Genomic DNA, 23631 nt, shown 5'->3' with positions numbered 1-23631 from the left:
TCAAAATAACACCGTTGCTTAGAAATATAACTTCTCACCCAAAGACTTCGGAAGAACATGTATATATAGGAGAATTAGAAAGTTACTGGAAAACCAACTTTTGGATTTTTGCTTTGTACACCTGGAAGACAGCAAATGCATTTTGCGTTTGATGTGAAGACTGTTGACTGTTTTACTTATAAGTTTCAGGCTTTTGAAGATATATTTTTTTCATTTCTGCTATGTTGAATGATGAAGTCAACATCTGCCATGTTACTAATCACTTTCATAATGGCTTTTTGAGTTTGATGAGCAACCTGAATTAGATTTTGTGTCACTGGTTGAAGACGGTGTTCTTGTACTCCATAAATGGATAGCTCTCCTGGGGTCAAAGTTGTTAATGTCTGGAGAATTCAGCTGAATGATCAGGAGATCCGACACGCTCTCAGCCTTGACCTTGGCATGTATTTGTGACCTGGTAAATTGCATCTGCCTAAAGCCCCGCCCCACTTCTGCTGAACTTGCAGGGAGGGTCAGCACGAGGTCCACTAGCATCAGGATATTTGGATACTTGTGTAAACAAACTGAATTCACAAAATCCCATGTCAGTTTGCGGATGTTCTGAAACCTAGGAGGGAAAGTGAAAAATGCAAAAGATTGAGATGCTCAAGTTTTACCCAATATTTATAAATATCAACTAGTTTACTGATGCTCACCTGTCATAAATCTCTGATTTCAACATGTTCCACTCAGTGACCACTTCATCGATTTGCACATTGGCAGCTTCCAAGACTGGTTTGTAATGTGCAGTCAGGATGGACACCTCCTTTTCTCCAAAATCTGTCATCAATACACAAACGAACAGTCATACATATTTTTAAAAGCACTCAAAGAACTGTCGGTTCAGAGTGAGTACATGTAGGTTACCTTCATTCTTCTTTGTGGGCCACGATTTAAAGTTTCCAATCACTGTTGCCTTCACCACGTCTTGGCTGGCATCTCTGAAACAGCCTTGCAGCCTCTTGATAAGAGGTGTTAAAACCATGTTTCTCACATCAGAAATGCTTCCCTTATCTTTGAGGCAGTTACCGTGAAAGTGTGTGACTGAATCCACCCTATGTTCTTGGGGCCCTGGTCTGGGGAGAAACAAAATCCCCCCAAGTAAAGCCTTCAGTGGAAAAACACCTGGAAGATGATCTCCCAAGTCCCTCGGCTCATCCCTGGCTGCTCACCTTGTTTGATACATTCTGAGCGTTTCCAGTGTTGACCTTAGGGTAGCAAATACATCCGCCATTGAAGACCTTCTGTTTTGGCTGACGTGGGACAGAACGCTAAGCACATGAATGACATCCACCAGGAAGTGAACGAATTTGACGATGTCTGCTCGGAGAAGGATCTCTAGCAGTTCCTCAGCCTTCTGATAACCGGCATCACTACTGTCTTCACCTCTCTGCAACGCAGGTTGGGAGTAGAACAGTGGTCTACTTGCTCGAAGTTATTATTTCAAATTGCTCAATACAAATACTTTCTACTATTCTGAAAAACTAAAATAGGGTCGTGTTTCAAAACTACTCACCGAACGCAGTTGCTGGACAACGGCAGGGTACCCCTTGAGGAAGCTCTGGAGGGCTGCCTGCAGTCTCGGAAGCCACCTCCTGCCTCCTGCTCCAGCAGGCACTGCAGGGCGCAGGCGCAGGCCTCTGAAAACAGCAACCAGAGAACGCTCACGGGGAGGTGAGCTGTGGTGGAAGCGGTGGATGCTGTGGAGGAGGTCTCTGACATCATTGTACAGGGGAACACTCTGGAATACTGCCTTGTAAGATAGTTCAAGATGATGTGCAAAGCAATACACAGTCAGCACACATGGCTGGATTTCTCTTAAAAGCAGGGCCAGCCCGCTGTTTTCTCCCTCTGAGCCAGGGGCACCATCCCGTCCAAAACCAACCAGTTTCTCTGCCCAGCCTTGGTCGGACAGCCTGAGTTGAAGATTTCTCTCTAGAGTTTTCTCAATGGCAATTTTGACAGACAGAGGACCCTTCTTTTCTCCTGTATGTACCCCAACAAGCTGGCAATGCACTTTCCCTACGTGTGCAAACTGCACGTAGACAAGTTCGGCTTTCTCCATCGAACAGTCTGAGAGCCCGTCGCTGATGACAGAGAAAAACGGAATTTTCTCCAGTTTCTCTCTCAGATTTCTCCGTTCTACTTCAGCAATAAAATGTGTAAAGGTTCTTGCTGATTTTTTCGTTCTGAATGCGGGGCCAATATCCACGCCCTTCATGTCATCCAGCTTGCACATCCAGATAAGGTCTCCGAGGGGACGTCCAGTCTTGGCGAGGGCATGGCAGGATCTGAACAAGTTCTCGACTCTAATGAGGGTGACTTTGCCCATGGTCCTCGCCGTCAGCTCAGAGGAGACTTTGTTCACCGGAGAACCCTTCGTTGCTTCCATTACTGAAGCCTGGGTGTGTGCCTCGCTGAGCTGATGTGCACGGAGAAATTCGGCGCTGAAGTTGTCAGTACCGTGAGAGAGACTCGCTTGACTTCCTCTGGACTTCACTCCATGCTTGCGACACAGGCCACAGAACATAAGGTTTGGTATCTCATCATATATAAGCCATGGGAATTTTTTCAGCCAGATTTTCAGAAATTGGTTGTTCCTCTTTGGAAGGTAATGGTCAAGAGAGTGTACTTTTTTCTGCTTTTCGGTGACCGGACTCACATGGTCTGGAGCATCCCTGCCTTTAAAATAACTCCACATTGTTACTTCAGGTACTCATTAATGTCTACCCTCAGTTTTGCTTAATGGCTGCTCCCCACAGTTGCTCATTATTTCTGGAAAAATTCATAGTGAGTGCTTACTACCTACCAGGCATTCTGGTTAGTGGTTTCAATGGTTTATCTAATGTAATCCTTATAATACATTATCCTTCCTTTATGGTGAGTAAAATGGACTGATTAACTATTAGCACCGTTTTATGTATGGGCTAAAGAACTAGGTAATAGAGAGAGGTTAATGAATTTGCCCAGTGTCACAGTGAGCATAAGTGGCAGAGTTGGGGTTCACTAGCAGGCATCCTACTCCACAGCCCCCCATGTTTACCGACTTCCTCATTTTGGGATGCTCAGAAGGGTAAAGGGGGCTGTGGTCTTCTTCACTCTAGGACTCATCTCCCCATGCATCCCAGGGCACCGTTCTCGCTGTCCTTTCCTTCCCGCGGTGAGGTAAAAGAACAATGGGGCGCACACAGCAGTTTGTCTGCAAGATTTGCCTTGGACGTCCCTCCCCGCCAGGCCCGCTTCCTCTGGCAGTCGGAGAGCCGGCTTGTTACAAAAGGGCGTCCGGCTGGGAGACCTGTTCCAGGTAGTTTGCAAAATGGCTGTGTTTCCTGCCTCATATTCTTCTTTTCCCCAAAAGTCTAATTTGCGACATTTGATTATTTGTCAGAGAGGGGACTCTATACTTATCTGGATGGAAGGAGAAAAAATTAGAATTACACAAAACCAAGTCTTAAAATACCAGTTTCCCTCTGAAGGCAGAGAGCCTAGAACACACAGCAATGGCCCTCCCACAAGTTCTGTGGTACTGTTGGTCGTTGTACGGTCCTGCTTTGTGGTGCCATGAGAGTTTGGGACGTGTGTGTGACGCTGCATTACAACGCCTCTTGTGGACGCGCACACTTGGGGCATCATTTCATCTCACCGGTTAGGGTCCTCGGTTTTGACTCCGAGACTCGATTTTAAATTCTTTCAAGAGAAACACGCTTCCTGTGTGTCTACAATGTCCAGAGGGGCACTAAACACTTGGTAGGTATTTAAGAATAAGTCTCCTTTCCTAATTGATTTTTCTCCATCTCATGTCTCTTAATGTCTTTTAATTGAAGGCCTTTGACATTAGTCATTCTGTCTCTGCCCTTCCTGCCCTATTTGTATCTAACTTCTATTTTGCCTTTTAATCAGTCTTTTTGCAGTTATTGTTGTTATAACAGGACCCTTTTGCCCCAAATTCTAACAATTGCTGTTTTCATTTAAAATGAGTCTCCTTCCCTGGAGCTGACATCTACTCTGCCTTTGGTCTCTCACTTGACATGGGCTTCCTAGTCCCCACTTAGGCCTTCAGCCCCAGGGGCTGCTGGCTCTGCACACACACAGGTTGGTGCAGACATGAGTGAAAAAATGAATGAAAAACAAGTGTCTTGTTGCTAAAGCAAAGGACTTGAACTTTCACTAATGAGTTAGTTCGCTTTGATGATTTCAGTTTTGTGGACAGACTTTTCAGAAGGTGTTATCTTGAATTTTGAGCTCATACGTGCATTTGCTCAACGTAAATTCTCTGGTTTCATGAGATTATGTTTCTTCCTGAAGAGACACCTGAACCCCTCTGCCCACACTTTCACCAGGTCCAAAGGCTTCTAGATTTACCACTGCATTTCCGTGATACGAATCTGATCTAGCGGAAGGAGTTCACCCACGGAGGGAACCATAGGGCATATGGGCCCACACTCCTTCTTGCTGTGATCCTTAGATTCTGCCACCTTGACAAGATATTTCTGTTAATAAATAACATCAATTCTTTTATCACACCTTTTCTAATAAGTCTTTCCTCACTTCTTGATTTGTGTAAATGTCAGACAAATTTAATCACTTTTCAAATCAAAATATGGGTGGGGCTTCACTACTGGCAAATACATACTCTCATATTTTTATAATTTTTTTCAGAGACACTGAGCCTACACAAAGCCACAGAACTTTCTAGTTACTCTTTACAGACAACAAGCCAGGCAGCCTTCCTCTCGCCTCTCCAGGAGCTGAGGCTCTGTAGCTAGAGCAGTGTCTGCTGTTCTCTCGTAGTCTCCTCTCTCTAGTCCATTCCCCACATCCCTTGGCTCTAAACATCTTTCACAGCCCTCTCTTGCGTGCCCTGTGTAAGCCACTTGAGACTTTGTGACTTGACCACAACCTCTTTGTGGTCTTCACCTCCTGCCTCTTGCCCCAGCTGCCGTTTGCTGTTCCCTAAATATGTCATGCCACCTCAAAAATACAAATGTCTACCCCATTTCCCCTATGCCTGGAATACCCTGCCCCTGCTTCTTTTTCTTCCTGGAAGCTTCTGTCCGAATCCTACAAGCTAACCCCTATGCTGACCCATGCAGGCAGCAATCACTACTTTCTCATTTGAATTTCTGTAAAAGCCATGTAGCTGAATGATCTGGCTTAGCCACTACAGCCTAGAGTTCTGCATCTGTGCCCTCTGCCTCTGAGACCCTTCACTGCTTCTAAGGGTCCCCAAGATGGGGCTGCAGAAGAGCCCTTTGTCAGTTTTCATAACAATGTTACAGGCCTTGAACAACTACATGCTGCCTCCCTCGAAGGAGAGAGGCCACAGAATCAGCTGGACTGTGTTCTCTCCAGATAGCCTCTTGGCAGAAGCCCAAATAGCTATGAAGTAACTGCGTTCCCCCAAGCATTGTGTGGAGTTCTGATAGGCTTATAAGAAAAAGGAGTTCTTAGGGTTTGAGTGGGGATGGAGGAACATTGCAAAAATGTTCCGATCTCTCCAGGCTCCAAATAGCTTCCTTGGAGAAGGGCCATCTTCCTGATGTGCTTGGCACTTGCTGTTTGGAGACAAGATGTACCTACCCAGAGCTTACAAGATGAGTGTTTTGTTTGGGAAGTATGGGATGGATTAGTTCTACTGGGTGACGCAATTTTTTTTCTGGAAGTGTTCTAAGGGTAGTGATATAAGCATTATTAGGGTATGTGCACCCACAGGATGCTGAGCTAACATTTTGGACAATAATAAGAATAGCTAGCATTAATATTGTATAATGCTATGTACTTTCTAATAATATATTGTTGTTATTATGGGATTAAGTAATAACATTTATATTAAGTGTTAGTAAGTAATAACACTTATATTACACTTAATTTGTACATTCCCTCTACCAGACACTTTCTAAGCACTTTCTGTATATTATTATTATTTGAATACTTACACCAACCTCACTAGTTTCCCTACTTTACAGATGAGGACAGTGAGATAGAAAGGTTAAGTGACTTGCCCAAGATCATACTGCCATCATTTGATGGGAGGTAGATTTGGAAGGAGCTGTCTGACTCTTCTTATCCATGGATAAATCTTCTTACCCCTCCAGCCGTGGGTAAGACGTGAATTGCCATGGCAATGCTAGCGTGGGGCTTGATGCGTGGCTTCTCGTGCCATGCCAGGACGGGCTACTGTTATAACTCAAAAAAGACTCTGAAGTCCCTTCTCTGCTGGGAGGGTGCTTGCAGGAATGGCTCCTGAGAGAGCCGATGGAATGAATGGTTTGCTGATCCAGTGGCTGCCTCTTACTTAAGCTCTTCTTAACATTCTAAAGTATGAATTTTCCCTCGGCAGCAAAAACAAAATGCTAGCACAAGTTGTTTAATTGCATTTTCCCATGACCTTGTGTAGTTATCACACATATGGTCATTTCCCCCCCGGCATATTTGTAACAATAATATCAAGGAAGGGTACTTTATGTCTAATTATAGCTTTACCAAAGAAGATTTAGAATCATCACAAGCACAGAACTTGACCAGAAAGGAATGTTGAATATAAGCATTATGGTATATGGTGCATTCTCAATTTTCCATTATCTTCAGTAAGAACTGTTTTAATGAAGGCTTTTCATTTTCAAGTAGATTAGCTAATACTCAGCAGAAAACTCCTAAGTCCTTGCCATTTCTGTCCTGACTGTACCTACTCACCACAAGTACTTAAAATAGCCTGACACTCATTTTAATCAAAGGTCATCTATTTACTTCTATAATTTTATTGATGCAGAAAATTAAAAGTTATAAAGTGTAACTGAATAATATTATCACTACTTACACATTTGTTAAAAGATGTTACTGTAGGCTTAGTAACATAAAGACCATCACACGCAAATACGTGTGCTCATTTCCTAGGAAAAAGCCCACCTGTCCATCTTATTTTAATATAGTTTGGTGACCTTGAAGTTGGCATTTCAAATACCATAGGTTGCATTGGCATATATAAAATAGTATAAGGAAATGCTCATCTTTTTTTAACTTAGAAATAATAGCAATTTTCAAATTTAAGCAAGTTCTGTCAGGTCACACGTTTAGAAATGTACCACTTTCTGCCAATTGCTCCATCATGTCAGAACTGTTACCACTTCAGCTAAGATCATCCTTTGATCTTGTCGAGTTCCAGGGAAATACAATGAAAGGTGTCCTAAAGGCTTGTTTTCCAATTCTTGGAAGGCATAAGACAAAAGACAAAAGGTAGAGACCTGTGTATCCCTTAAGGCAGTGAGCCACAGCCACAGAAATGATGGAAGAAAGATGAAAGTCCAAGGACGCTTTTGGGGGCCTGGTGTGGGGGGAGAAGGAGTGAGTGGTAACTACTGGACTGGCTTGGGGAGGGGCCATGCCGACATTTGCAGCCTGACTCTGACGATGTCATGAGAGAACCTCTAATTCTATGACTCTGGGATGCAGAAAATGGAATGACGATTGTTTGGCCTTCCCTTTATAACATTAGCATAAATAATAACAGTGAGTATTACTCCTATGGTAGACTACCCAAATGCTAAGCTAAATATTTCACATGTACTTACAAGCAAAGCATGCATTAGAAGTTTTTTTCAAGTATCCTGAGTTGAGGATACAGAAAAGGGTTTCAACTGCTTGCCCATAGACAATAACTCATTTCGAACCACCAAGAGCCTCAAGTCCTACAGTATTATGAAGCCCTGTAAATGCTGCATTAGTGACAACTGACATTCTTAACTCTGGGTTGCGTCCCCGGCTGGGGTGGGTGGAGGTGGTTCCCCGACACAGGGGCCTCCTCCTGTGCTCACCTGCAGTTTGTGTGGGCGGTGAAGGGGAAGCAGAGCTGGGTCCCGACCTTTCCCGGAACACCTGAACTCATGCCTCATATCAGTTCGTTTCCTAGCGGCTCCGCCCCGACTTTAAACATCCTCCGTATCTTTGCCATCAAATCTTTACTTCCTTCAGTTCCTCCCTGCAAAGTGTTGTTTCACAAAGCTTTCCCTGACCAACCTCACTGCACATTGATTCCCCTTTGCTTTGCACTCTTGAACACTTTTTACAAAGCTCATCTGTTCTAGAAAGAACTTAAATAGATGTTTAGGTTTTCTTCTTTTTTTGTTTGCCTTTGCAAGTTTCACTCGAAGTCCCCAGGGCGATTGGTTTTCTTTTACATCTACTTTGTTCAAAACATAACTCTCTCCCTCCCCTCTTCCTTGTCTTTCTCCTCCCTCCCTTCCTCTTTCTACCCTAAGATAAATGTTTCCGTTGATACATTTTGGTCCCAAGGGTCTCTAGAGTTATCTTGTGAGACATACACAGGCCAAGTTATAGCTGCTACTTGTTCTTTATTTTCAACTTTTAGCTGAAATATAAACTCTGGGTCTGAGGTTGGTTCCAGGAGTGTATTGTGGCTATCGTGACAACTATGAGGGTCCTATCTCTTCTAAAGAGATGTAGAGTGGTTGATAATTTTCAAACTCCACTTCCACGAACTCGTAATCCCCTTCCACGAACTCGTAATCCCAATACGAAGCCTTAACTGGAAGTAGGTACAGAGGTGGTCCCTCCACTGCCAGACGGAGCACTGCCCCAATGTACCAGCTTGCCAGCCAGGAGTATGGGAGGCAGGGGAGGAGAACTACCAGGAATGAGGATCACCACGCTGCCAGGGGATTAGCCACTGTTTTTTTTTTCCTGTTTGTTTAACTCAAATCTAGGCTATATGAAGCAAGTATAAGATAAACTAGAAGAGGGCAAGGGATCGTTTTAGGGCCACATCATCCAGGGGGGCTGATTTTATTTGTGGGCAGGTGATTGTCCTCCTGGTTAAACTTGACATTTGGGGGCTCTTGTCATAATAATTGTTTTTCTTACCTTTAGGTGCTATTTCTAAGAACTGGTCTCGGAAATTGTCCAGCTGCTCAATGGTCAGGGTGCCATTTTCTTCCTTTTCCACAGGCAGAGGGCGTATCGGAGGAGGTGGGTCTGGAAAGACTTTGATATCGCCATTAATGAAGAAGTCTTCTTGGTCCAAATAAAGTTCATTCTGAATCTTTGTAGACATTTCAATGTGATAGCGAGCTACCTCCGTTAACTTTTCTACACTGAAAGTGGAAAAAGGAAGAGGGTTATCCCCACCGAAGGTACAGTCAGGTTAACGCTGTTTGTTTGTTAGATAGACACACAAAGTTGACACATTGTATATCTAAGTTAGATGATTTAGTCTGCATGTTTAAAAATCCTCCTTTCTTCTCAAATCCATTTATAAAAAGGCAAGGTATAAATAAATAAAAGTAGATTAAAAGCAAAACACATGCTCATTATAAAACTCACAGCCACACATTTTATACAGAGCTAAACAAGAAGATATTTCACTAAATGTCATTCTATTTATATTAGAACATATTTTATTACATAAGCAAGATTATGTCAAGATACACCAGCATCTTGTTGAGCAGAAGTAATGCCTGCTTAAGTGTGGTTGGTAGGGTGATAATATGGGTGTAATAACTTATGGTTTTAATTTTGACCATTTCACCTAACATGTCATATGGGGTGCTTGGGTGTGATACTGTTATGTTACAGAATTACATGCTTATGATTTTGTAATGAAAAGGGACATTATTTGTGCCAGACCCTGTATTTTATTCTAAGTATGAACCAAAATATAGTTATATTCCTGAAAAAAAATCCTGTAACATATGACTATTGGAATAACACACTTATTTGGAATCAGGATAAATTACAAAATGAATCACACTTGTACAAGCACATGTAAATTTAGTATCAGCAGCAGTAGGTAGGGACCACTGTGCACAGTGGACGAGCCCTGGACACTGCGCTCTCGGTCAGGACACTCTCGCCACTGGGCACGTTACTTGACTTTGCTGAGGGTCCTTACCTCTGCAATGGAGCCAATCACACATGGCTCCCTACATTGTGGCTACTAAGGTGAAATCACCTAGCGTGTGAATTTCAGCTGAGCTGGGGATTATCATTTTGGCTCCAATTAAAGGCTATTTTAAAGGCCAGAGAGGTTTTACAGACATGCACAACATCACTGTACTACTGGAAGGGTCTTGTTTGTAGCCTGCCACAAAGATTGAATGTGGGAAAAATGCATATTTAATGTGCTGTTACCTAACTTGGGAATACCAAAATATTCATGCACTAAAAATTTTAAAAATTGTATGATTTGCTTTCATTCAAAAGACACTCTTTAATTCAACTCCAGCACGCAGCTTCCAAATTTTCAGTAAATGTTTTTTTTTACGAACTGGAGTGTATCAGAACCTAGATCTAATAGAAGCCTGTGAAGTGCCCTGGTTGGAGTGTTTCCTGTCCCCGGCGAAGCCGGGCTGGGAGCGACTGGGCTCACTGCTAACGTGTGCACGACGTGGAGCCCGGGTCTCCCGGACGGTCAGGCCTCCCGAGTCTCACTTGAAGGCTATCTCCACTCTCCTGAGATGCTGCCTTACTCCTTTGAGGGGACAACTAGGAGGATGAGACTCACTGCCCCTCGGGAGCAATGGGAGCTGGAAAGCCTCTGAAACCCAACAGAAAAACAGCATAGGGCCTTGTCACCCTTCGGAGAGGTCCGAGTGACTGGTGGGTGTCACGGCTTCTCACTTTTCCGTTAGTTGGCCCTGACTATAATACGTCTGGCATTAGACAGGTATGAAGCATTACCTTATTTCTGAAAAATATTTAAAAGTACCTATCATCTTACCTGGTAAACTAAGGTCTTCATTGAGTAGTGTGAAAACCAAACTCTTAAATAATATACAAGACTGGATATTGCAATACAATCCTTTGAAACGTGATTTACCATTGAAAAGGGTCTATACAAAGGTACATGTGACTTCCTAAAAGGTCAACGTTTCTATTTGTAAAGGTAGTTTGCATTTGTGCACACTTTAAAAATCTTTGTCAGTTTTGGTTTTCATGAAATACCAAAGTGTATATTTATTTTTATTCTCAGGGGAGAATATGCTTATTGATTTTTTTTTCTAGAGAGAGGGGAAGGGTGGAGAAAGAGAAGGAGAGAAACACCTGTCCTTGCCTCTTGCATGCACCCCTACTTGGCACTGAACCCATAACCCAGGCACCAAAAATCAGGCCCATGATCTTTCAGTTCACAGGAATTTACTCCAACCCACTGAGCCACACCAGCCAGGGTCAAAGTGCATTTGTAACAAGTCAGGCAGTACTTTACCTGGCCATTTCATGCAAGTACCTCTCACCAAGCCACTTTTCCATGAGTTTATATACATCCACTACCTTTGTTACTAAACCTTCAATGGCAGCCAGTGCTTTTGTCTTTATCAGTTCAAGGCGAAACTGTGTGGCTATTTCTATTTAAAAAGAGAAATAAAGATTTTTTTAAAAAGTATTATGCACGCATGCATTTTTCTGATGAACTGAATTTAATTTTAAATCAATCATCTTTCAATTTGTGAAGCTTTAGGCAGACATTTAACCTGTAAATATGGATGAGTGATGCTCGTCCATCTCATTGAGAAGCAAACATAATGTGTGGTAGAGTCATTTGATAATTTAAACCAAGACTGTAGTTAAGCTTTACACTTATTGCACTTTATAGTAATATGCTCTTTGACAAATTGGAATGAAAAAACACAAATAGGTATTTGCCTGATTCCAAAAGAGAGGAGAGTACAAAGTCTCTTGACCTCCCTACTTCAAAACTTTGGGGTTACAATGCCATAGTCTTTCTCAGCACTGGGAAAATCAAGGTCAAGTCCGTGTGTCCCAGGGCTTACGGCTGTCCCTGGCACAATGTATGGTCTGTGGATTTTACTATTAAATACTTTTCCAATCTTCCTTCTTGACTGTTTGTTACCACTGGCCTAATCTAGGCACTGAGTATGTCACCCAAACTACCCCAATGGCCTCAGTCCTGCTTTCTCTAGGTTCCTTTCCCCACCCCAAATCCAAATCTATCTCCACACTCTCCGGAGAGATCTGTGTCACCTGCACACATAATCACAGTTGCTCCTGTGCTCAGAATTCTTCTCTAGCTCCTAGTTGGCATAAGAGAAAAGGTAACTTTTTCTTGGCAAGGTCTATGCAACCCCCATGATGTGGCTTCCCTACGTCCCTGGTCAGTTGTTCCCAGAATATACCCCAGACTCATGAGCTACTCACTGCAGTTCGCTTAGCTCTCCCCTCCCGTTGCTGCTCCAGTTTGCGCTCTGGGCAAACTTCTCCACATTCCGCTCACCCAGTTCAGCTCAAGCATTAATTCACCTGCTGGGGAGGTCTTTCCTGATCACCGCCAGCCCTCCCCACGTGCTCCCTTTGTCCTGTAAGCCAACCTCCAACATCCCAACATACTCTAAGGAATTGCTTGCATTTCACTTCCTCTGGACCGGGATTTATTACTGTTAGCTCTATGTCTGTGTATACATGAGTGTGTTTCCAGTAACTACTACAGGGCTGGCACATAGTGAAAACCCAGTAAATATTTATTGTGTGGACGAAGGAATTTAACCGCAGCAGGAATCATGTATGAATGTACTGAAAGATGAAGTAGACTTTACCGAAAGCAGAGGTGGGGACGGGCAGTGGAGGAGAAGATGCGTCCTGCCTCTCCTGACCCGACAGATCTTCCTGAGTTCAACTTACTTCCGATTTTACTCTCGGGATTGTGGAGGCAGGTGGCGGTGGGGTGTGGGGAAGGGAGAAGAGGAGAGAAGCAGGGATGGGAAGCATCCCTAATAGTTAGCGGCCATTGAGTAGTTAATGTGTCCCTGCTGACCCAAAGATGGGATTTTATGACTTTGTCATGTAATGTATTGACCACAGCTGCTCCCCGATGAGGATGCTTTTGCTCAGTTTCTTCATCTGTTCAAATTCCACTTTGAAAAGGAGCCAGAAGGAGACTGTCTTTGAGAGTCTTTGCTACGTAAAGAGAAGGGGCCCTTGGACATTATTTATCCATCACTTGCCCTCCTGTGGGCCCTGCTCCCAAGAACTCACTCTCAGGGCCTGCTCACCTCTGGATAGGGTTTATTTTTCTGATGAGATGCCTAGAGTATTCTTATTATAATATAAAGCCACCTACATAGACAGCCCCAGGCCTTGTTTCAGTCTGTAAAATGACACCAACTCTAAAAGATTGTTTGTGTTTCTATTCTTTGAGATTATAATTACTGCAAGTGCTCTCCTGACCCCTTCCCAGTTCCTCTTTTTTTTTTCTTTTTGAGAAACAAGCAGATAATTACACAACAGTCAAACCCAGTCTTCACAGGGTCACACGAAAACAGCCAGCTGAATGCTGTACTTTTTAATCAGTTTGCTTTGTGTTCTCATAGACACGGTTTGAGCTGTCCATGTGGGCTGTTGGCTTAGTGGTCCATTTTCTACTAAAAAGAATCATCTTAGTTTTTTCCAGTTACTACCTTCAAACTGCAGGGCAGCAAGATGTTCTTCCTTTATTTTGAGTCTCAGCTCGTTTTTCTTTTCCATCTCGGCAATCTCCATTGCTGACTGTGCTGCCGGAGTGGCGTCTATCATGGATAATGATTTCCCTGAAAGGCCAACCAAACCTGCTGAATAAACTCACAGTGGGTGAGTGCACACACGTGGTGCTTGGACAAAATGAGTACATAGGAAAACATCTGGAGCTATGAACCTCTGGTACTCTGGAAAGGAGAGAGCCCTGGCCCTGACGGTGTGCGTGATGAAGTCCTGAGGGCCTTGCCCCGAGAACTCTTCGCGTGGCATCTGCGCTGGCCACAGACGTGGAGCATCATGGGTAAAGGGGGCTGTGCAGCACGTGCAGACATGGTTACTGACTCCAAAGAGGTGGCGATTCAGAGTGTGGGGACAGACGTTAGCAACCCCCAACATGCTGTGGATGCCATTAGCCACCGGCAGAAGGACCACTCCACAAGGGTTACTTACATTAGCCATGGGTTTCCCAGGTCCTCATCAAGAACAGACTGGAGGATGACCTCAAGAAGATATGGCTGAAATGTAGCTGATGGACAAGAATCTGTAACTGACTGAATTCTCTTGCAACTAGTACTTAACTGCAAGTACTTCAGCGGTTACAGAGGAAAACTAAGCAAAAAGAAGTTGGTGGTCAAGAATTTGACAGTGTGATTCTTGGTTGTGGGCCCATGTTATATAATTCTACTTAACTCACTAAGTTGTTCTTGAAGGTCCTACCTCTAGGGTTTTAAATTTGGCGGGGGAAGATATAAATGTAAACAGGGAAGCTGTAATAAGAGGTGTTCATTGCAATGGAGGATGTATGTACAAGTTACAAATGAGAGAGAGCTTAAACTCCTGGATTTCTATTTTATCACCTGTGAAATTAAGAGATTAGACTCAGCTAGTTATTTCATTAAAATAAATTGCAGCATTTCCCTCCAATGCTGCCTATACCATTTGTCATCATCAACGGACTGAAGGGGCGTGTCCTCTATCGCAGTGCCACTCCTCCATTTGCTTCAAGTGCCAGCCCCAGCCCCCGACCCCCACTCTCAGGCTTTGTCTTAACTCCCACCCATGGCTGCTTAAATGGACTCCCCTTCAGAAGGGTTTCCCTGGCACCTCAGCTGGAGGAAGGTGACTTTGTTCTAAAGGGACTTGTCCCTTCCCTCCCAAAGAACAATGATGGGCCACATGTGTGTCTCTGCTACTGGCCCCAAGCTCTGTCTGGGCAGGGGCCAGATTTTTGTTTTCCTAAGGTTCCCCACTTTGTTCTCGGCACCCACGAGAGCATGCTTCACAGAGCAGGTGCCTAACACACATCATGAGCGCTCGATGCATGGAGGGACTTGTGTCCACGGACTGCCATCTCTTCCTCTCTTGCCCCAAGTCACTGCAAAAATGTACACGTGGAAGAGGCATTCAGAGGGGAAGATGATATGGGTGTCAGGGCTGATCCGGAAGGTGAAGAGTTGTTCTCAGCCAACCCGAGTTTTCCTTTCCCTTTACTTTCCAGGAGGCCCCTGGAGATAAGGACTTACTTGAATAAAACCTGAGACCTGAACTGAACCTTCAACTAACAGACTTATAATGAGCTTTTAAACTTCTCGCGGCAGTGACAGTCACGGCAGCCACTGTCAGCCCCGTTGCACACACTTTTCAGATCATACAATGTCAGCTTGGAGTTCCTTTAACATGTTCAAACTGTCTTCAAGGTTAATTTGGCCCTGGATATACTTGGCTATTTAGATAAAGAAGTTAGGTAGGACAGGTGTGCGGTATGATTTGCCGACTAACACCACAGTTCACCAAAGCCTGGGTCTCGAAGTTAAACCTAGTGAAGAGCACAGAGGCTTAGAGGTTAGTGTGCTTTGTTAGATGCTGGTTTTCTATCAAGGTGAGGTTTAAGCATCCACAGTTCTGGATGCTAAAACCATGAATACCTTTCTCTTTTTTGTCTGCCTTTTTCTGTGTGGGTGGTTCCTTTGTGACCTTTTTATTGGCATTCGTCTGAGGAGGTTTTTCTTTTGTTTCTGCCAGCTGGGTTTCCTTTTCTTCTTCCAGGAGCCTCTGGTGAATTTCAGCAGCCACCTGGTTGTATAAGAGCAATATTTCAGTTAGGGCAACGTTCATGAACTATGATAACCATTTGGATCGTTCTCAGGCGATTCCACTGAAACCGGAGCAAACAACCAGGCCGCCTATTCAGTCTTAAAGAGCACACACTTCCATGTTTTTACTGAAACAGAAGCCCAGCCCTGTACTGGGATGCGGCTTCCCCTGGGTCAGCCGCTTGGGGCTGCTCCGGCCCTGCCTGCAGGGGGCGCATCCTTACGCTTCCTTGTTGTCACCTCCCGACTGTGACGGGTCCCCAGTGAGGCAAAAATTCCTTTCTTTTAAATCTTCGACCCCATGGGTTTAACCTCCCTTGTCCTTCCAAGTTCCCATTATCTCTTGGCCTTCAGTCAGGGTCATTCCCCTCTATCAGTGTTTCTAATTTTTTAAATTATTGACCCCCTTTGGAATTTTTAAAACAGCTTCTCCCAATCACATCCTTCTCCACGAAGTTTTATTCATGTGGAAGATATTGTATCTGTCTATGTATTTTATTATGCCTGTGTTTTATGCATAAAGTGGTTAAGAATTTTTCACGCTCCCCCACCAACTGTGGGGAGTCCATGCCCTATATTAACTAGGCTTGGGAACACGTGAATCCTGGGCTTCATTACACATGCGGTGTTCATCGGGATGACCTGTCCTACAGGCTGGCCTCAATGTTGCTTCTTAGCTCCTCCACTCGGGGGACTTTCAGCTTCCCTCCAGCTCAGCAGCCCCCTCCCTTCAGTCTCATGCATCCTGGTTTGAGAGGTGAGTTATGCGGCCATCCCATAATAGCTGATGAATGGAGAGAGCTGGGGGGCTGCCCTCACTTCCCCTCTGAGGCTGGCTCTACCCTCCACGCTGCAGAAAAACCTCGTCTTGGGGTTTGTGCAGCTGGGGCTGTGCCTACTGTTAGAAAGACTGAACCTTTGAAATAAGTCCAACTGCCCCTGGAGAGCTGAGGGGTGTTCCTGGGTGCAGCCCTGAGCAATGAGAGCTGAAGGAAGACTCCCGAAAGGAAGAAGGAAATCCTGCACACAGCTTGGAGGCAGGAGCCACGTATAGCTCAACTTTTAAATCTTAACAAGGTGACTGGTGAGGAAATGGTGGTCCACAGGGATTTATTTACTTATTAAAGTGCTTACTGTTTCCAAGCCTGGCATCATTTCTGGAAAGAACTGGGTGAGGGGCAGGGAGGAGAAAGAGGAAGTTGGGGGAAGGTGAATAAAGGCACAATCTCTGTCCACAAAGAAGCTTAGTCCTGGGGGCCAGATAGACCAGCCTATTCCTGCCCGCCCCTGATCCCTGCTACACTTAATACTCCCTACACTTAGTGGAGTCCCTACTGTTCTGTGAGTGTTAAGTGTGGGCTTTACAGCTCCCGAGATTTGGGCTGGTTCTACTTCCTGGACTTCTCCACACAGCACCACGCTGTGTCCATAGGGGATGCCCAGGAGATGCGTGTTAATGGATGGAATTTCTTTTAACATAATATTATTCCGCAGAATACACCCACGGCTTCTTTAATGACAGTGCGACCTTGCAAAGATACAGACAGGTTTCAAGGAGCAAGTCAGTATTACATTGTTTTTAAAAATCAGACTCTCTTTTGATAAAAATGGATTTAATGATATATACTCCACTCCAAATTCTTGGAAATGCTGAAAGCAGGCTTATTAACACTTCCTCCTAAATTGCAAGCAATTCATTTTGTAATCTGTTCTTGCAAAGCACCAGGTAAGTTAGCAATTTCCTTTAAAACTGGATTTTCCTCCCCGGTAAACAACCCTGGGTTGGGGATGATGAGGATGGTCATTATCGTCTTCATTTTTCTGTTGACTTCCTTCAGAGACCTACGGGTCTTTCTCAAAAGAATCCACATCATTCACAACACCTCCAGCAATCCGGCTGGTAAGGCTGAAGAAACGCTAGGAATAATGCCTTGGCATTGTGGGCATTAAATATGACTTGTTTCTCTGAAATCATTGCATACCTGCTAATTAGAAGCAAGTTTTGCTAAAAATTAACATAGTGTGCTAAACGGATAGCTCTGGTAAAACTGTGGTGCAGAAGAAAGCCTGGGTTCAAGTGTTCTCATTTCAGCAGCTCTAATCTCGGCTGCTATTGTTTTCCCTGAAACAACTTCCTGAATCACACCTGTCTCATTTGCAACTCAAAATTTCCTTATGGTCATGGAACATCAAAGTCATAAATGCCTATGAGAAACATAAAAGTAGCGTTCAAATATAAGTAACTGTAATTACTAAACAACCCTTTCTCCTACACTTTCTATGTGGTTTTTAAAGTTCCACAAGGAAAATAGTATAATTTTGAATAAATATCTTAACATAATGATGTATTATATTTACAAGTTCTCAAACGCTTTCGTATACATTATTTCATTAAATCTTTCAACCATCCAAGAAAGAAAAGGTAAGTAGAATGTTATATATTGAAGGAACTAAAGCTTCAGGGTTTCCTAAAATCACACAGCTTACTCAGGCGGGGTGGCCAGTGATCGTTGTGTTGCAGGATGCTCTCTTTCTAACAGTGCTTTTGAAATTTCAAATGTCTACATGCCATATTTTAAAACGTCATCTCCCCCAGGTAATTTTAATGGGACTCACAAGACTTGTAAACTAGGTTTATGTAGCTCAATTAGCAATGAAAAGAATAATTTATACTTTTCTAGAACTCCTAGCTCTGGCTTCCCACTCTCTGGTGCTCGGCAGCTTTTGCTGCCTTGGCAGGGACGCTCACCGTCACTGCCACCGTCATTAACACAAATGTCGGTGTCACTGCTGTGGTGGCAGCAGCCTCCCCAAGCTGGTTTTAGGGCTTAGTGTTATGTTAGATATGGACTCTATGCTAGGAGTGGGGGATACAAAAGTTTTAGAATCTAGTTAGTATTCAAGAAAATAACCAACAAACTATAAATTACAAATTATAGGCCCTGGCTGGTATAGCTCAATGGATTGAGCGCGGGCTTGCGAACCAGACGATCACGGTTCGATTCCCAGTCAGGGCACATGCCTGGGTTGCAGGCCAGTTCCCTGCAGGCCAACTCCCAGCAGGGGACGCACGAAAGGCAACCATAGATTGATGTTTCTCTCCCTCTCTCCTTCCCCTCTGAAGATAAATAAATAAATAAATAAAATCTAAAAAAACAAAAACAAATTATAATCTAGATAAAGGCCAAAGAAATGGGAGAGACAGTAAGTGTTATAAGAGATTGAAGAGCATATGATTATAGAAGGCCAGGGCTTCAGGAGGCAGGTGACTAACTGACTGGCCAGGACTCCAGGCAGGAACTCGTCCTGAAAACTTAAAGAAAGTATGAGGTTTCCATAAACGGAAGGAAAAAGGAGCAGAACTTAGGAGAGAAAAATGGCATTAGCCAAGGTGTTGAAATAGTTAACGTCCACTGACTATATAAGAGGCAATATCGAGTCAGTTTATGAGAAAGCTTAAAAGGGAAAATAATCCCAACCAAAAAGAAACAAAAAGTAAAATGAATCAATGAAGTTGGAAGTTAGTTCTTTGGAAAGACTGATATAATTGATAAAGTTCTTGGGTAAGCTGATCAAGAAGGTAATATACTGTTATAGTAACACTAACATAAGAGGCTACTTTAAAGAACTTTATGCCAGTGAATTTGCAAATTTAAAAGTGGAAAATTTTCTAGCAAAATAAAACTTCCCAAAGCCAACCAGGTTTTTTTTTTTCCCCCAAGAAGAAACAGTTAATAGAAATTTCACTATATCAATTAAAGAAAATTAATTCCTGAGTGCAGGGAGCAACAACAAACCCTTCCTGCAAACTTCTTAAAAACCTAAGTGGCTTCTTGTTCGAAGCTACCAAACATTTCAAGAAGAAATAATTCCAACTTCCACAAAGTCTTACAAAGTTATATCTCAATTCAATTTATGAGGCTCATGTTACCTAGATGCTGATGGCTGACAAGTTACATGAACAAAAATTCAAAAATCCCAAACAAATTCTTAGGAAGACAAAGTCAGCAATGTCTAAGAAGGATGATTCTTCATCACAGTGTTGGACTTAAGTTTCACATTAAAAAATTGACCGATATATTTCACATAACACAAAATAAAGGAAAAATAATCTGATAATCTCGACAGATGCAGAAAAAGCATTTGATAACACGGTTCATTAAAAAGTAAGCTAGAAATGAAAAAGAATTTCCATAATCTAATAAGCACTATCTGAAAAAAATATCCACAGCCAACATTTTCATACATCTTGACAAGCTGAAGGGAAAATGCATATGGAAAGTCAAAATGCCGCGAAGAGTCAGAATGCTCTTGAGCGATGGCAAGGTGGGGAGGTCTGCTCATCCAGATAACACATAAATGATACAACAGGTGTGGTCTGAGTGTGAGGGTAGGCAAATTGAGCAGTGCAGCAGGCCTCATTTATGATGGTGGTCAGCTAGCTGCTGACGACGACGACACTGCAGTCAAATGGGGACAGGATTCAGTATTGCCTAGGAGAGTGGAGGTACTCCGTAGAGTACTGTCCACTGACACCGAAGATGGCGCACTCTCCTAGGGACACACTCCACAGTCAAGGGTGCACGTGCTTATCCGTGGGCACGTATGGGAGTGTCCATCACGGCAGTTCCCAGAAAGGAACCAGACTGGGAGCCCGAATGGGTATCTGGTTAAATGAAGTGTGAGGTATTGTTATAATGAAACACTACACAGCAACAAAATTGAACAGAATACAGCTACACTCAACAGGATGGGATGAATTTCACAAGTACTATGGAGCAAAAGAAGACACAAGGAGACAAAAGGAATGAGTCTGTTTACTGAAAGCTCAAAAGCAAGCAAAGCTCACCAATAATGTTTACAGTTATAAATACGGGTAAAAAAAAAACCCTTAAGAAAATCAGAGAAATGATTACTAAACAGGTGAAATGAGGTTCCCTTTTGTAGGGAGGAGGGCGTTAGGGCTGGAAAGGGCCACAAGAAGGACTTGGCAGGGGCAGACTTTTTCTTTTTCCCCACGCAGTGGTTCCATGAGTGTGCACTTTGGGTGGGTTCTTTAAGCCATTCAGTTATATTTCATGCGCATTTCTTATGTGTGACAAAATGCACACTAAAATGATTTTGAAAAGAAGTAAGACAATGAGAAGAATTGACAATCACTCTAGAGAGCGTGAAAAGAAAGAAAGTGGAACCAAAGGGCAGGTGGCAGAAAGGAGGCACTGAGGGAGCTGTGGGACAATGCCAGAGAAAGAGCCCTGGAGGCAGAGTGGCCAGGAAGGGACCTGGAAAATGCCCAATCAGAAGCGCCAATTGCTCTCCAAGAGAGACTGTGATGCGGGATCCTCTTCCACCTTCTCCGTAAAGCCATTTGGGAAGTTGGCACCGCTTTCTGTTCAAATGCGACAGCTCGGGGAGAATCCGAAGGAATGAAGGTGGGAGCCGCGTTTGTGGACCCAGGGCTGCAGGGCGACACTAACAGTGGTCGGCCGAGTTAGACTGTGTGTGGGTGAGGCTGCTGCCTGGACTGAGGGTACCTGTGTGACCTCCCTGAGTCCTTGCATTTGGTTCTGGCTCAGGTAGGGACTATCATCTTTTTACCTCCCAGGAAAGGTGGAAAGGATGTGAACCCTGAAGTCACACAGACCCCCGTCTCTGACACTTACCTGATGTGACCTGGGGCAAGTTTCTTAACCTTTGTGCACCTTCATTTTCCAATGTAAAGAGGATAATAACACCTCACAAGTGATGTAGGTAAAATGCCCAGTGGAGGTTATAAAGTAGGGTCCAAAAGGGCAGATTTATTTTTTGCTTGGTTCTGTACATTTTTTAAATTTTGATTTTATTTCTAACATATTAAAATATGAATTTTCATCTTTCACATAAAATATGCATTTCTGGCTTTTCTTAGAAAATTAAAAATCAAGTCATACTGAGCATCCTCCTTATATGGCAAAGTTGGTCAGGGCCAAGAATCCCATGCGTCTGCAGACAGCGGTGTGAATTCCATTTGGCCACAGTCCCCACCCTCCCTGCTGCCTTACACTTGACCCACCTCATGGACATTTCCTGATTGGCCCTTGGGGGCCCTGCCCTGGGAACTCTGTCCGGCCCAGCACAGAACATAACCTAAGTGTTGGTTCACTCCTTTACTGATCTCACATAATTGCTGTTTTTAATGGTTTCACTTTGTCTTTCTTTTGGGAAAAGTTGAAATATAAATGTATACAATGCTTGTGAACATAATGTAAATTTTTCATCCATAGCATGTCACCGATGTTGGTATCTGATGTATGGGCATTACTGAAAGGACAGACAGGAAAAAGCACAGCTCACCATGTGAGATATTGCTAAGCAAGCCTGCTGCCAGGTGTCCATCACCAACTTCTCATCTGCCTCGAGGTTTAACTCTACTTTTTCCAGCGAGTGGTCAATCTTGACTTTCAGTATGGTTTTTGGTTTGGATTTGGAGACAGCCGAATCCGGAGAAACAGATATTCGAGAAGCAAGAGGAATTCTTTGGAAAACAAAAAAAGAAAGATAAAGATTTTATTTAACAGAATTCTACTTTTCATGACCATGCAAATTTTGTTGTCTTGCTTTAAATCTCAATTTTCAAAGTTCTCCTGGTAAAACTCTTTAAGCAAAGAAAAGACTACGAAAGACTGTATTCATGGTTTTTTTTTGTGTTTGTGTGGTCTAGAATGTCTTAAAAGCAAGAGGAAACTAGAAACAATGACAAAACTTAATTTTCAGGTTTAATACTTAGTGATTATGAAGAGGGGATTAAATGATAGCAATTATGAAGAACTGCAATTTTGAAATTTATCCAGGACGTAAGCTGGCAACAAGGAGTAAATCACCCATGAAAATGCAAACCTCATGGAACTGGGCATCACTTCTCCAAGATGACCAGCACTTGGCTTCCTGAAGCGGATAGTTAAGCAGGGTGTGCAAGGGGGTTTCCCAGGGAGATGATAACGTTTCGGCCACGAGTGGAGAAGAGCTCCAGGAGACTCCCCCTCTCCTGTATGGGTGGCTGAGTCCCTCTCATTGTTCGGTAAGAGGATGTGGGGACACAGCGCCACATTCTCCCTCCCCCTTCTGCCAATCATATTGCTGTTCCACGTAGAAAGTTTAGGGCTGCCCTGGGAACACTCTATTCCTTAATGGTCCCAGGATCTCAAAGGCTAGCAGGGGCAGGAGAGATCCATAGGTAAGAGTGCTCATTGGGACTGGCATCTACCTCGGTGGCAGAAAGTGAGAGCTTTCAACTGGGGCAAGGAGTGGGGAGAGAGGAGCTCCCCAGTTGCCTTTGCTGAGTCTGGTGGAGGAGAGGCGGGAGCAACAGTGAGAACACACAGTTGCTAAGTCAGAGTCAAGTTGTGGGGGAACCGAGCAGTGATTCAAAAAGATGATTGTGAACCCCTGCAAACAATTAGGTAGCCTTTTTTGGGAAACATCAGACAGGGTTTCTTGAACTTGGCTCTTTGATTCTCAGAATGCTTGAGTCTCGACAGTGCACTGTGCCTATAACGGCCATGTGCTGAGGAGCTGTTTACCACTCAGAACATGTCCACCCACAGGACAGTTCACATTTCAGTAGTCGGGCAGTGCCAAATCCCAGTCCCAGACATGAGACTCATATGCTTCATAAGGCAAGGTTGCTTGATCATCTCTGGATGTTTAATGCGGTACCGCATGCATTTTCTAACACCTTGCTTTGAAGAACAGAGTGGGGGCATATTGTTTAGAAAAGAATTTCAATTTAGAATGTGTTGACCGGGAGAAACTGGTCTAGCTAGCTCTGCCACTATCAGTAGACAGCAACGTGATATGTCACAGCTTCCTGAGGCTCTGTTCCTCCTGAAATAATAGAAATATAATAATAATACTATCACTATGACTATTACTGATTACTAGTAATTACTAATTATTAGCTAATAAGTCATTATTAGTCATTTTATGTTTGCTGAAGAGAGAAAGTAGACAAGCTATGTGAAAATGCTTAACACTGTGCTGG

General features: G+C 43.5%; 1 protein-coding gene across 7 annotated transcripts in view; it reads right to left on the bottom strand.

Moving 5' to 3' along the window:
• SPEF2 (sperm flagellar and cilia associated 2) overlaps positions 1–23631 on the bottom strand; it is a 141148-nt gene that overhangs the window by 26525 nt on the left and 90992 nt on the right. For 3 of the 7 annotated variants that reach the window (XM_037063158.1, XM_037063157.1, XM_037063159.1), the window contains exons 25-34: positions 21945–22125; positions 15444–15591; positions 13464–13610; positions 11258–11396; positions 8917–9146; positions 1556–2721; positions 1212–1429; positions 907–1115; positions 696–819; positions 148–607 (exon numbers count right to left, since the gene is read on the bottom strand). In XM_037063158.1, the coding sequence (XP_036919053.1) occupies positions 256–607; positions 696–819; positions 907–1115; positions 1212–1429; positions 1556–2721; positions 8917–9146; positions 11258–11396; positions 13464–13610; positions 15444–15591; positions 21945–22125 (2914 nt within the window). In that variant the 3' untranslated portion in view covers positions 148–255. Of the gene's footprint in view, positions 1–147; positions 608–695; positions 820–906; positions 1116–1211; positions 1430–1555; positions 2722–8916; positions 9147–11257; positions 11397–13463; positions 13611–15443; positions 15592–21944; positions 22126–23631 lie in introns of those variants that run through there. The other 4 variants (XM_037063160.1, XM_037063162.1, XM_037063163.1 and 1 more) reach the window with 2 other exon arrangements.

This window comes from Sturnira hondurensis, unplaced genomic scaffold (assembly GCF_014824575.4).
Source record: "Sturnira hondurensis isolate 20B ecotype Veracruz unplaced genomic scaffold, ASM1482457v3 Scaffold0014384, whole genome shotgun sequence".
NCBI lineage: Eukaryota > Metazoa > Chordata > Mammalia > Chiroptera > Phyllostomidae > Sturnira > Sturnira hondurensis.
This window is presented reverse-complemented; position numbering and strand designations above follow the sequence as displayed.